General features: G+C 30.2%; 1 protein-coding gene across 9 annotated transcripts in view; it reads left to right on the top strand.

The window, feature by feature from the left end:
- Positions 1–2,482, top strand: part of Epha6 (EPH receptor A6) — an 850,021-nt gene extending 847,539 nt beyond the window's left edge. For all 9 annotated transcript variants that reach the window (XM_058582915.1, XM_058582914.1, XM_046455343.2 and 6 more), the window contains one exon: positions 225–2,482. In XM_058582915.1, the coding sequence (XP_058438898.1) occupies positions 225–339 (115 nt within the window). In that variant the 3' untranslated portion in view covers positions 340–2,482. The remainder of the gene's footprint in view (positions 1–224) is intronic.
- Positions 2,483–12,728: the final 10,246 nt, after the last annotated feature.

Genomic DNA, 12,728 nt, shown 5'->3' with positions numbered 1-12,728 from the left:
TGGCAAGTGTGACCTGTTGCATATTTAATGTATCTAAGCATTCGCTTTCTTTCCTTCTCTCTCTCATTTTTATAAAATGTAAATGTTCATTTTCTCTTTTTATCTCTCTTTTTCTTCCTTTCTTGGTCTCCAACCCCCCACCCCTTCTCCTTCTTCTCCTTCTCTCTCTCTCTCTCTCTCTCTCTCTCTCTCTCTCTCTCTCTCTCTCTCTCTCTCTCCCTCAGTGACATTAGGAGAATTGGAGTCATACTCATTGGACACCAGAGACGAATAGTCAGCAGCATACAGACTTTACGTTTACATATGATGCACATACAGGAGAAAGGATTTCATGTATGAAAGTACTACAAGCACCTGTGTTTTGTGCCTCAGCATTTCTAAAAGGAAAATGTCCTCTCTACTACTCTCTCTTCTGATTCTCCAAACATTACTTCCTAAACCACGGTCTCCCATTCAGACTATGGCTGCACATCTTATGTTTCTGCTTCCAACCTGGATTTTAAATTCATGCTACATAGGTCCTCTCTGAATAGCCTGCAAATAAAATCTTGGCCCACTTCAGATTATCATTACACAATGATAAATAACCCAGCATGGATGTGTAACTTTGTATAGAAGTATTTGGGAAGTGTTCATGGACTTAAAGGAATCTGTCCAGATGTAGCATCCTTAATGATGTATGTAGAGTTTAATGGTAGATGAGAAAGAAATAGTTGACTTTTATTTCCTATTTTGTGATCTAGTAACTTCCAAATTGACATTAATATTTATTTTTTAGATAACCTTACTCAATTTTATGGGTTGTATTGTTGCTTTATTTTTTAATAGTTAAACTGTTGGTGCCTGATGTTATTAGAATGATTTGCCTAAATGACCAAGGATTCCATGTAGTGCATTCTTGTCAGGTGTGACTATGGTGAGAAGGGTGTATTGGGGAGGGAGCGGGAGAAAAATACTGTGCTTTTAAATCTTCTAAGGTTGGGTTTGTCTATATTTTTTTAATTAACTTTATAGTGTCCTACACATTTCATAGTAGGTGGTAGTTTAGAGGCTTTTCCCCTCTAATTTTTTTACTATTGTGTATTTCTGTACTATGTTTTGAAGATGATCCCTAGAAAGACCAAGAGTGAGTCCATTGCTCTAATAGCTTTCATAGAGTGAAGGATGGAATAAACCCATGTCTATTCCTTAGCTCATCATCACAAGTTTGCAAACATAATTATCAAAGAACTGAGAAAAGTGGTTGTTTTCAGAATTGGTTTGAATAAAGAAAATAAGATTATAGCCTTAGATTTAATATGAAATGATTAATTAAAACAGTATTTTATGATAGCTATGTGGTAACCTAACAAAATAAATGTATCCAGCTGACTGCTAATGGTGTATTTTGCAAGTTTAAAAATTTTTATGTCTGTTCACAAAAATAGTTACATTAACATGCTGAGCTATTTTCAAGGCCTTCTAAGAAATAAGTATGAATACTGCAAACTGGATTTAAATAGATTTTACTGAGCATATATATTGTGTGTCAATCTGTGTCCATAATAGTTCACATAAAAATGTGAGCACAGCTAAGGTGTCTTGTCACAATCTTCTGAGAGGCTTGCAACAAAAAGGCAAATATATTTTTTCAGTGAGTTAGGCTGCGTCAGTTTATCAAAATAATGCTGTTTTAAGTACAAATTCAATTATAATGTCAGCTGCTTCCTGTAAACCTATAAAAAATGACTACCATGCTAGGTGAAAGAGTAAGGAGAATGTGGTAAGGTAGAAAAAAATACAAAGCAGATTGTCTAAATATGATGATTAAATAGATTGGTTTTTATTTTATTTCAAAGATAAGATTCCCTACCCACATTCTCAAATTCTGACTTAAAGTACATTTTTTTTAATCATAGTAGTGTTCCTTGTATTTAAGGAAGCTCACTGTTTCTTTTTTTCCTTATTTTAAGATTTTATGGATTATCCCATTATACTAGAACCTTCTACATATTTTCTTTTGCTGATTTATTTCCTTGTTTTTGCCTAGAACAGCTTAATTTTTCTCATTCTGAAAAACAAAAATGCAGAAAGCTAGAATAAAGTCTTTAGAGTATTCTATAAGTATACTTTAAAAAAAAAGAAAAAATGAGTAATCCATCACTTTTTAAGTGTCAGAAATAGCTAGCCACATTTTTCAGCTGTCAACCTGCATGGTCCTGTATTACTCATAGACTATCTGCAGTGTGCTTGATACATTTACACAGATCTGGATACATTTAGAGAAAATATAAAGCTTCCATATTTATCTGTCTTCAAGTATATATTAAATAAGAACAGAAGTAAACAGATGAAATTTATTAATCATATATATTTATTTTTATAATACAACAAAAAAGGTATTTAGGAAAATAAAATATTGAATAATATGGTCTTCCATATGACTCTGTCAGCAGCATCTGTATACCTTGATGAAATAAATTCTATTAAAGTATTTAAATTATATGGGATGGATATTAAGTAATTGAAAGATTAAAGATCTCTGTTAAGAATATTTGTCTTTAAAAGGTTTGATGATGCTTTTCTTTTTTTTTTTCTTTGCTAACAATTTGTTACAGTATTGGAAAATTCCTTTGTCATTTTGTCTCTCAACCAATATTCTCTTTCAAATTACACTTTACAGAACTATAAATGTGATAAAGATCTACAAATGTGATAATCTTAAGTGTAATTTTGAACTTCATCATACAGTAAGGTTGAAATATATATGCAAAATTAAACAGCAGCATTAAAATATAAGGATATTTTTTCTTTACTACCTACCAATCATGAAACCCACAATCCCAGGGATATTATAATATTCAGTAATAACTACAATTAAAATGCCAAATTCATTTGGAAATTTTACATGAAACATTTCAAGATTTACTGGTGCACATATTCAATAATTAAACTTCCTTAATATGCATAAGTATAGACTTTATAAAAGTAAATGAGTAACTTCCATAAATCACAAGTCTTCAGGAATAATTTTTGATAACTAAAACATGCATAAAAATTCATGTACCTGCCTTTACAAAATTTCCTAGTCTGTGTATTGAAGGAGTTTTTAAATTTTGAAAGTCAGAAAGTTGAAGAAACCATTTGTATTTTATTTTCTGGGTAGTCAATTTCCAATCTATAGTCAACTTATTATCTCATGGTATAAGACATATTTGGAAAAAAATGTAAAAATAATGTACAATCAAGTAGGTAGATGAGGCATTTAAATAATTAAACTAAAAATGCAATCAGAAGGGCTAGGGTTGTAGCTAAGTGGTAGTGTGCTTGCCTAGCAAGGATGAGGCCCTGGGTTTGATCCTCAGTACCACATAAAAAAACAAATAAATAAAACAAAGGTTTAAAAATGGTATTTATGAAAACATGCAATCAGAAATTATAAATTTTGGCCTAATGGGAATCCAGAATTTCAGTAGATTTTCAGAGTTATATAATAACTATCAATAAATAAGTTATGCATGCCATAACAAAAAAGACTTATTTCATGATGCATTAATCCTTAAAAATCTATTAAGCTATAATCTGAATAAAGCAGCTTCCAGTTATAAATTTAATGCTGATCTCAGTCCATGAATTAAAAACAAATCCAGATTCAGTTCTTAAATAGCAAAGTCTTTACAGAAGGTCATTAAAAAAGTGATAGTGGAAAATAAATTACATTACATATCATCCAAACACATTTCCTAAAAATCTGTTTTGATAACTTTCTATATTACATTTCTGCTCTAAAAAGCAGTCAGTTAAATTTCTTAAAATTTTCATCCATACTATAATTTTTCTATTCATTTATTAAATTTTATAACACTATTTTTCAGCCTCTTTCTTCTTTTTAATTGCCTCATCTTGTCTCATCCATTCTCAACTTCTGTCACTACATCTTGGATCCTTATCAGAATAAGAGTCACAGCAAATCTAAAAAGGTCTTATAGATCGCCTTAGAAAAGGATGAAGATTAGGGAAGGTTGCAAAAATTATGCTTTTAATATGTTAGATCTTATCACACAAAGGGGAACACTTGCATTCACAGAGGGTATGGGTTCTGGCTTTGCCTTAGCTGAAAATTAAGTATGCTAGGAAGTAATTTTGAAATGAATTATGATGTTCCTTTTCTGTAACTTTGGCTAAGGAAGTTTAATATTAATTTAAAAGAAATTAGAGGCTGGGGTATAGTTCAGTAATGGAACATTTGTCTAGCAAGTGAAAGGCCCTGGGTTCAATCCCTAGTAACCACAAAAAGAAATTAATATTTTACAAATCAAGAGCTCTGATTATTAACTCACAGGTGGTATCTATATCTTTATATAGAAAAGAAATTTAGGGACTAGGGATACAGCTCAGTTGGTAGAGTGTTTGCCTCCCGTACAAAAGGCCTTGGGTTCAATCCCCAGCACCACAAAAAAAAAAAAAAAAAAAAATACAAAAGAGATTTGAAGCAGGTGTGTCATACTTCTTTTAGTATGATCACCTTAAATTTTCCAAGTTCAAATTTCACAAAATACAAGAAACTCATGTTTCACACTTAATGGAAAAGTTTATATGCTTTTTATATGAAACCTCCAAAAGGTAAAATTAATAATGTTGTTCCATCAGAATATCCAGCACTATAGTCACTTATTAAGTGAAATTATTATGAGATTATTTATAAGTGAAGCGCTTTTTATTTTATGATCAACATTTTCAATTTTTTTCAAATTTTTATAATGCTAAGCAAAGGCAGTATAAAGTGTTTTTAGTTCAATTTACAAATATCTATTAAATGTCCCCTATATGCATAAAATTTTATGCAAAGATAAATTTGAATATACTGTTTACCTTGAATTAACTCATAAGCTTAAAATTTAGAGGTGAGAGCCTATTTGCAGTTTGCTATGGTTGCCATATCACTTGGGGTTAGATTTTTACACAGAACAAAACAAAAATTGGTCTATTGTGAATTGGATTTGTAATCCCTTTCAGAAAGAAATGTTTCTCTAATAGAGTCTCTCTTTTCAAAAGTTGTTCCTCATGAAGAGTCATAAATTGATACTGTATTGTCCAGTCACAAATATTTCAGTTCATATGTAGACCCACTATCTCAAAGGTGTTGTCAGTTAGAAAATATCACTTTATTCAAAAACAATTCTGTAACTAAACTCTTCCCAAAGCTATTACTGGCCCTAGTAAATTTAACAATAAGTGTGAACTTTAATAGTTGCACAAAATCCTTTCAAATGTGATCCAAGAGAAAGGGAAGAGATGATTACTTACAACTAAAATTAACATACTACTAAGTGAAATAAAGGGAAAAATCTTACATTGCATCAAAGTAAATATCTTACTCTTGTAAAAAGCCAGGTTTGTCAAAAATTTCTTAGGACAAAATTTAATTTTTTCTTGTTATAAGGGGATGTGACATCATATGCAAGTCTTATGAGAAAACAGATCAAAATATTCAGAATATGTAGGTCATAAAATGTAGTTTTAACTAATTCTCTTTTTCTGACTAACAGATTCAACTTAAGTGAAATTATTATGAGATTATTTATAACATAAGTGAAGCACTTGCATTCTTTGCTTTTAATTCAAATATTTTGTGTGTCTGGCACTTGCTTTTCAGAGAACCTAAAATATATCTGAAAGTTTACCCTTAGCTTATCAGTGTTGATTCAAAATTACTATATTAAAAAATAAAACAAAAACTTAAAAGAAAGCTTTGCAATTACTAAGGGCAGCAAAGCACTACTAAATAATAAACTTCACCTTTTAAAAAATAACTTAGCAAGTACAAAGTTTGTGGAAGTTAATGATACTAGTTACTTCTAGCTTATTTTATTTTTGTACTTTCCCACTGAAAGCAAAGTTTCCTTCTAAACAAAACAAAGGAAGGCTCTTGCATGAATGTCCATGCCTATTAGTCAGACTACCAAATCTCTACATAATTAAAGGAATTTTTTATAACTTTATTTATTTATCTATTTATTTATTTGTTTGTTTGTTTGTTTATTTTTATGTGGTGCTGAGGATCGAACCCAGTGCCTCACCTGTGCTAGGCAAGCACTCTACCACTGAGCTACAGCCCCAGCCCCTTAAAGGAATTTTTTATCCGTTTAATTTTAAGAGAAAAATCTCAATGAATTCCTCTACCCTTAGAACCGGTTCCTCCCTAAGAATAACAAAGACATTAAAGAAATATAATCTTACAGAGTAGAATGAAAGTTAGCTCTTAAATATAATACCAAGATATGATTTTTACTTTTTCCCCCCAGTGCTGTGTACTGAACATAGGATCTTAAACATGCTATATGGGCTTTCTGAGTTACTTCCTAAGCCCCAAGATTTCAACTTTTATTAGCAAATAAAATACAAATTAATACAAAAATTTTCCCAGGAGTTATAAATTAGAAAAGTATTGGAATTAATGAAAATTTTCTCTCAGGTAAAACACTGTCTTTATCCATATTTCTCTATCATTTGTATCTTCTGACTATATTTAATTTTTCATAACTCATTTTAGTTATACTATTATCAACTCAATAAGTCAGAACAAAACTGATATGTGGCTTTAAAGTGTTCTACTAAAGAACACAATGATGACTATCCTAAGGATTCCTATTTGGTTGATCTCAGAGTCTCTATCTTATTAACCCTACTGAAGGGAGAACTATCTTTATCGCCAAATAAGCATTAGTATAAAGAAACATTAAGGACATAGGGATTACAATTTTTCATTTTCAATTATCCAATTAAGATTTATATTGGGCATTATTATTTTGAAGATAGGTACCCTTATTTTCATGAGTTAAATATGAGCTTATATAAAAAGCCACACTAATATTAACTTTCTGTGTTTTCCCATATTTATAATTAGTTCATCCTTAGGACAGTCTTAATTTTCCTTTGTTCTAGAAAGACCCAGAATCACTTAAGTTTTTGAAATCATGATGGGTGGCATAAATAATGCTAATTCACAAAAATGAGTGACATACTATTATTTTCAAGTTTTTACCTAATTTAAAACATTCTCTTCTACTGCTTCTGTGATTTTAAAATCTCTCTTCGACATTTAGTTATTTGTAGAATAAACTGCATGGATTTTAGGTAAAAACCACTTTTGATATTTTTCATATAAACGTATCTTCACTTAATTAGGGAAGCCAGAATTTAATTAATTCTACTAGCTGAACTTTCACACAAACTTTTGCTCTTTATAATTCTCATACAGTAATACCATTATTAAAGACATAATGAAGATTTTCTTTAACTATGCATGCTTTATTTCCATGTATTATTTTTCTCTTTAAAATAAGTCTGCTTAAAATGTGGTCTATAGAAACTTTATGACAAAATCAATGACCACTTGCTTGCTAACAAATTTGTAAGTGAACAAGCTATTATTCTTTCAATGTGACTGATGTTAAAGTGTTTTGAATATCTATTGGTATATTATCTAGAACTATTATTGCCATATCCTTAGAGTATCTTTAAGATAATGCTGCCTATTATGGACAGTAAATTATTGAGGCTTTTTAAAATTTTCTGCAATATATAGAAAGTAAGGTTTAATGTATATAAAGAGTTTTCAATGGAGTTTTGAATCTATTTAATGTGTTCATTCTTCCCATGCCATATATGTCTTCAAAGAAGACTGTATTAATATACTATGCAAAAATCTATTTTTCTTCTTATAAAAATTAGAGCTCTGGTATAATTTTAGGTTTTTCAGGCCTCCAAGATTAAAAAAAATTAAAATGTGAAATGGAACTATTTTGGTGGAGGGTGTGGGGCAAGATACTTGAACAGGGCCAACAAATGTGAAGATGAGTAACACTTGATTTTAATAATTCCTCTGTGTGCTAGATTTATGGTACATTATTAATCATTTTGTTAATCAAAGCCCATCTTATATTGTAACATTTAAAATTTGAATATATGTAGGATATAAATGTCTTTGGACATTTCTCATAAACCATACTTAATTTTTATTTTGTGTGTAATGTAAATTTCAACAGTTACTTTTTAAATTTGAAGGGATAATTGTTAATTATCTATGTTTTCTAAAATGTTAGTTATACCTACTATATTAACCTCATTTTTGAAAAATCAGAAGCAGACTATGAATATAGAACATGGCAACAGACCAAATACCCTTCAAATTGAGGAAAACACAAAAAGTAATGGGATAGTTGTGTTAAAATTGTTGCTTATCTCATTTTAAACAAACAACCAAGAAAAATAAGAAAAGAAATCTATCAGGGACTAGGGCTGGAGCTCAGCAGTAGCACACTTGCCTGGCATGTGTGAGGCACTGGATTTGCTTCTCAGCACCACATATAAATAAATAAAAATTAAAACTGTATCAACAACTAAAAAAAAAAAAACTTTTAGAAAAGCCCAAAGGAAAATTATGTCATGTTAGTTACTCTTACTGTTAATTTTGAAACTGAGAAAATTTTGAAAATGAGAATCTCTAATAAGTCCACTAATAGTTATTTAAATGTATATCAATATAAAAAATTAGGAAAAGATCTTATGAAAATATAAAAAACAGAACAGAGTTTAATTTTTAAAATTTTATTAATAAGGAAAATGATCAAAATTCTTAACATTTCTGTACTCTGGTTTTTATTTCTAAGGCTTATCTAATTTAAAATTTTGCTTAACAATCAAATATATTATTATACATTGAATATTGGACTGTGAAAATATTTTATATATATTAATGAATTATCCCATTCTATTATTCAATTAAGAGCATCTATAAGATACAGATGAACGAATCAAAAGGGTTATTTTTTAACACCAATTGGTCTTTTAAGCAGTTGTATAAATGTTACATAGTACTGTTTTAAAATATGGTACTTACATATTAATTGTGATCTTTTGATCTCCAAATGCTTAAATTTAGATTACACTTCAATTGCACTGCATATTTTATATCTTCATTCAGTCTCATAATGCTTGTAACTTTCCAGTTGTCAAAGAAGTTGAAACCAAATTCCATAATACAATGGCAAGAATCTCTATTCTTTCTGAAGTCATTCTTCTTTTATTTATTACTGCTCAGATATTTCATAGAACATTTGCTTTCTCATGAGTAAATGTATGCATGGAAATATAAAAACACAATCTTGATAACCCTACATTAAATGCAATCACTAAATATCTGTAATTTAATATAAACAACAGAAAATCATGATTTGTCCAAATCTCAGTGTTAATTTCTTTATACTCTGAAATGAATATAACAACAACAACAAAAATATAGGAAGTCATGTCTACTGCTGTTCCAAAATTATAATTACTAAATTTTAAAATATAACACTGATAAATTTTAAAAATATATGTATCTGTAAATTCATTCACTCATCCAACTAATGTTTATTGAATATTACCTCATACTAGTGTCCTTTTCAAAACTCTGAGGATAAATAGTGACCAAGACAAGCAAAGTCCTTGTCTCATGAAATTGACTTTCTAACAGTAAAAACACACAACAAAGATATAATGATGTGTTGTACTGGTAATTATATTAATCATGTTACATAGTATGACATTGACTCCTTCACATTAATTAGTAACTGAAATCTCTAGACATGACATTTATATTGATACCAGAATAACATGAAGAAAATAGCCATGAGAAAATCCAGGGTAAGAGCATTCCAGGCAGAAGAAATATTAACTATGTATGGGAATTTGGAGTATTTGAGAACAGTATATAAAGAGAACAGTGGTACACAGTAATGAGGCAAAGAAGGAGGCAAAAAGGAGATAAGGTACAAGGACATGAATAAGGCCACTGGAATAATTTAAAAAAGAAAACACTGACTTTTGTTAGGATGGAAGTAGTGGAGATGAAGACAAGTCATGGACTTTGGATATGTTTGGAGACAAGGTTTGCTAATGGACTGGGAATGAGGGATGAAGAAGAGAGAAAAAATCAAAGCTAAATTCCATATTTAGGGAATAGACAATTGATTCAATGGTGGTAGAGAAGAAGCGGATTTGGAAGAAAAATCAAGTCTGAGATGACTAATGCCTGAGATGACTGTTAGATATCCAAATTCAGCTACTAAGTAGACAGTTGCATCTGAGAGTTCCAAGGAACATTTAGGAGCAGAGATTAGGATTTGTAAATCATCCATATATACATGGTATTTAAAGTACAGAACCTAGGAAAATCCTATAGATAGAGAAGTGTGCCGAGGATTGAGCTCCAGGGCACTGCAATGTTTAGAAGGTGGGCAGAGAATTAGAAACCAACAAAGGAAACTAAGGAATGTTAAGAAAGAAAGAAATGCAGTTAGTCGTTTGGATTAAAGGTTTTTAATCCAAATGAATGTAATTCAATGTATTGGAATTTAACAATATTTATTCTTTGGATTTGAAGTGAAATTAAATTGTGAATGATGGAATAAGATTGCTCTCCAATTTTTTGCTGTTCTAGCATAGCCAAAATCAGGATTAGAACAATGAAACTGCCCTTTGATTTGGCAACATTGACAAGAGCAGTCTCTCTCAAGACCTCAAAAAGGGCAGTTTCTGTGAAACCATGAAATCAAAGCCTGACTGAAGTGGATTAAGAAGAGAGATAAGTAAAAAGCAGACGCAGAATCTATAAACAATTCTATCAAAATGTTGTGTTGTAAAGGGAGCAAGTAAAAGGAGCTAAGGCAGTAGGTGAAGGGAGATGTAGGGTCAAGAGAGCTCTGTGGAGATTTTTTGTTCTTTTATTTACATAAAGGATACTAAAGCATATTTATATACTAATGAGAGTACTTTGGCAGACAAGAGTAAACTGATAATGCAAGAGAAAAGATAATTATGGCAAAGGCCTGGAGGGGTTAGAATTCAGAGCACAAGTAGGAAGGTTAGTTTTTTATAGGAGCAGGGACATAAAACTCCAATAAGAGGGAAAGCTGACTTTGTAATATGCAGGTAGATTAGTAGATTTGTGGTGGCGAGGTAAAGATGTTACTATGTGAGTAGTTTAATTTTACAAAGAAAAGTCAATACAGGGGTGGTAAGGGAGTATAGACTGGAAGAGAGATACATAAATAGTTGCAGAATAGGAAAGTGAATATAGATGTATGTCATATATACATACAGACATAGTTAATGGGTATTTGTGTGTTAATACAGGATAGAAAAAAACCTAGAAAATATTTCAAAGCATCTTTATTAAACATAAGTAATTTTATTGGAAGACCTAAAACTTTTGCTTTCCAAGGACTCTTGATAAGAGTCAAGTGATTGAGGATTTCTTAAATGCTATAGATACTTCTCATGTTTTTTTTTTTTTGTCTATTACAGAGTAAATGGCAGAAATAATTTTTAGCCATTCATTATAATCTGAGGCCTATAAAATTGAAATTAGCCAAATCCTGAAAGATGTATATTGTATTCTAAACCTGTCAATTTTCCTGAATACTATTTTGGAGGTTTTGAGCGTTCATTTGAATTTTTAAAAATAAATAAAGACAAGTGAGAACTAATCTTTAGGTAAAAATTATTATTTTTGTTTCATATGGAAAACATAAATAGTTTCTATAATTTGGGAGAAACATGTGGGCAAGATAGTTGTTTTGTTCATTGCTTCCCTCCCTATTCTAACATAAGGATGTGATCTTTTAATAGTGCTTGGTGATTTATTTCTGGATAGGCTTTATGAAATTCAATGTATTGGAATTTAATGATATTTATTCTTTGATTTGATGTGAAATTAGATTGTGAATGATGGAATAAGATTGTTCTCCAATTTATTGCTGTTCTAGCATAGCCAAAAATATAAAGATAATATGTGTACATATAAATGTGTATTTGATTAAACATTTTAGATATTTAAATGGCCATATCAAATTTTAAATGGTAGATGATATCAACAGTTGCAGTGCACTCAAAATAATAGCTCTAAACACCTTTGTAGCACAAATCCTAAAGCTTAATACTAAATAGCATTTTTCTATAAAATACTCAAGTAATATCAGTCTAGGTTGAGACATTTAATCCTTCATAGAGCTATATTTGACTAAGGGGGAAACTGCAGCTAAAAATATTTTTTCCTTCCTATGTGATTCTTTCAAAGTATCTCTTAAAGTTACATAAAGCTATTTATCATTAATTAAGGATTTACACTATACTCATCTACTTTTACAAAAGCAAGGGAAGATCTATTTATGAAAATAAGGAAGCGCAGCACTACATTATTATTTTTCAATATTGGTATTTTATCACCATTTAGAGCTTCAATATATGCCTTTCACTCAGGATCCTTACACAGCCTATGTTCTCTTTTCTGGTTGTAATTACAATATGGTAGAGATAAACACAGTATAACGGTGTTAACTGAACTGCAATCCTACCTATTATCTACTTTGCTATACCAGTAAAGTAGTTCAAATTTATTTGAATGTGGTATTGTTTTCATCTTACAAAAATCTACTATAATATTATGATGTTCCATGTAAATTTTCATGTGCTGGCATGCTTACAAGTTAATAGTGTTATAGAATGCTCAGCTCTCAACATGAGAGATTGTTTGTGGTGAATTGCATTACATGTCATCTATTTGCTGAAAGAATATGATGTTTAGCAAAACTACCTGCTGAGCAACATAATAAGATTTTTGTACAAAGTACAAATTAATAATTATTGTATTTTATTTTTCTATGATTTCCTAAGAGGAATTATCAGGGTCTTACAGATGGAGT

This window comes from Marmota monax, unplaced genomic scaffold (genome assembly GCF_021218885.2).
Source record: "Marmota monax isolate L192 unplaced genomic scaffold, Marmota_monax_Labrador192_F-V1.1 WCK01_AAM20220418_F8-fsc00053, whole genome shotgun sequence".
In the NCBI taxonomy this organism is placed as follows: domain Eukaryota; kingdom Metazoa; phylum Chordata; class Mammalia; order Rodentia; family Sciuridae; genus Marmota; species Marmota monax.
The sequence above is the reverse complement of the archived record's forward strand: the minus strand, read 5'-3'. Positions and strand labels throughout refer to the sequence as shown.